This window comes from Euphorbia lathyris, chromosome 10 (assembly GCF_963576675.1).
Source record: "Euphorbia lathyris chromosome 10, ddEupLath1.1, whole genome shotgun sequence".
Classification (NCBI taxonomy): domain Eukaryota; kingdom Viridiplantae; phylum Streptophyta; class Magnoliopsida; order Malpighiales; family Euphorbiaceae; genus Euphorbia; species Euphorbia lathyris.
Genome location: NC_088919.1, coordinates 26764141 through 26766615, shown reverse-complemented (window position 1 = coordinate 26766615; position 2475 = coordinate 26764141). Strand labels below are relative to the sequence as shown.

The following is a 2475-nucleotide window of genomic DNA, read 5'->3' as shown; positions in this document are numbered from 1 at the left end:
GTTTAGGGTAAGACACTGGTGCTCATGCCGTTGCTGGAAGGCATACCCTTGGTACATTCACTAATTAGATTCAAACTTCCTTCAATCGGCCTCGTCTACTTATCAGTGATCCAAGAACGGATCACTAGGGAAGCATTTAGTTTGGGGTTTAGGGTTTAGTTGTATTCCAAACGACAGTGATGCGACTCTTGTTGAATTATTGTTGTAATCTTATTGTAAATTATGATAATGTTTTGTTTTCATGTTGTTTGGTTATACAAGGGTTTAAGGTTTAGTATTCCAAACGACAGTGATATGACTCTTGTTGAATTATTGTTGCAATCTTGTTGTAAATTTTGATAATGTTTTGTTTTGATGTTGTTTGGTTATACAAGTTTGCTATTGTTTTGGTTTGATGCTTGTTTTGGTTATACATGTTGTTTACTTGTGTATATTTTAGACAAATAGCAAAAGATACTAGTTTGCATTTATCGTAAACTGCAAAGCCTGAGCAAAACTGCGAAGGGAAATACTACTTTGCGAATATGAGTTTGCTTCGCAGTTTGTGATAACTGCGAAGCAAACCCATGTGCGCGAAGTGGTATCTTAGACAAAACGTATAACATACTAAAGAAATCGTAGAACCTTAAAACCAATCGAAAGAAATATCAGAAATACAATAGATACACAAATATGATTTTTAGTGGTGCCTTTGAGTTTGCAAACGAAGAGAGAAAGAAAAAAAAATAGTAAGAAACTTCTAAGTTGTTATATTTATGTATGATATTTTGGAAAGTCACAAATGAAATAATCTAGATATGTAATATATTATGTAATTGGCTTAAATATGTAAATGGACCTCCAAATTGATCCAATTTTATAATTTTGCCTTGTTATATTGGTGTAAAAAGAAAAAACAAAAATACAAAGAGGTAAATGAGGCAAAAAATGCCGAAATAAGAATAATGAAGTTGGGTATAAAATGAAGGTGAAGGTGAAGGTGAAGGAGGAGGTGAAATTAGAAAAGATGGCAGCAAAGAGTGTAAGGATAGGGTGTGTTGGGGTTTGGTTGGTAACTGTTGGGGCATCAGGTGGTTCAGTAGTTGTGTTGGTGACGAACCACTTCACTTCTCTCGACGGCACCAAAACAAGTTTCAAAAGTTTCATTGCCTTTAGATATCTTCTTTCAACGGCTGCAATTGGATGTCTCTATGCACTTATCCAATTACCATTCGCAACATACTATGCTTATAACCCCAAAAAGCTTATTCCAACTTTTCACTTCTTAGGAGATCAGGTTCACATTCTCCCTTTTTCTTTTTTATTATTATCAACATCCTATATCATCTAAAGATTTGTTATTATAACAGATAGTTGTGTTGCTAATGGCGAGTGGAGTTGGAGCTGGTTTTGCAGTTTCCTTGGAGCTAAGAAAAATAGTTAAACAATTGGCAGAGTTTTTCGCAGATGTTCCAGGAATAGATGTTGAGAAATCCAACAATCTCAAATTTCTCGACAAAGTTAACATTTCAACAGCTCTTCTACTTGTTGCTTGCTTTTGCTTGGCATTACTTTCTATCTTCTCTTCCATCAACCGATCAACAACTACTAGAGGCTTCTTCTTCAAATGATATATTTATTGATTATTTTGTTTTAGTCTAATTTGTATTCCATCAACCTCAACCTCTAAAAATAATATATTTCTTTTTATTCCATCAAAGCCCATTTCTTTTTGCCATCGTTATGGATGAACTAACAAGTTCACTTCAAGATGGTATACCATGGTGCATGCTGTTTGCAGATGATATTGTGTTGGTTGATGAGACGAAAGAATGAATGGAGAGGAAGTTGGAACCATGGAGACAAACTCTATAATCTAGAGGCTTTAAGTTGAGCCGAAGTAAGACAGAATATTTGGAGTATAAGTTTAGCGGTCATAGGAGAAGGGAGGCACGGACAATCACCCTAGATGGGAGAGTTGTTCAGGACTCGGATTGCTTCCGGTATTTAGGATCTATTATCCAAACGGATGGAGAAGTAGATGGAGATGTTGCTCATAGGATTAAAGCTGGTTGGTCGAAGTGGAATAGTGCTACGGTTTCCTTTGTGACCCCGGCATGCCTAATAGATTGAAGGGAAAATTCTACCGGACGGCAATTAGACCAACATTGTTATATGGTACGGAATGTTGGGCAGTGAAACACTGCCACACCCATAAGATGTCGGTGGCGGAGATGCGTATGCTGAGATGGATGTGTGGTCATACGAGGAAGGATCGGGTGAGTAATGAAATAATTAGGACAAAAGTAGGGGTCACATCTATTGAGAATAAAATGAGAGAAAACCGACTAAGGTGGTTTGGCCATGTGAGACGTAGAGCGCTTGATGCGCCGGTTAGGAGAACCGAAGAGTGGCAAAGGGATGTAGTGGTGAGGGGTAGGGGAAGACCTAAGCAAACTTGGAGGAGGGTGATCGAGAGTGATATGAATTTACTGG

General features: G+C 37.5%; 1 protein-coding gene across 1 annotated transcript; it reads left to right on the top strand.

Moving 5' to 3' along the window:
- The first annotated feature begins 967 nt into the window (after window positions 1–967).
- On the top strand, window positions 968–1660 carry LOC136209888 (CASP-like protein 4D1). Its single transcript, XM_066001510.1, has 2 exons — window positions 968–1276; window positions 1350–1660. The coding sequence occupies exons 1-2, from the start codon at window positions 1007–1009 to the stop codon at window positions 1608–1610; spliced, it is 531 nt and encodes a 176-aa protein (XP_065857582.1). The 5' UTR covers window positions 968–1006; the 3' UTR covers window positions 1611–1660.
- Window positions 1661–2475: the final 815 nt, after the last annotated feature.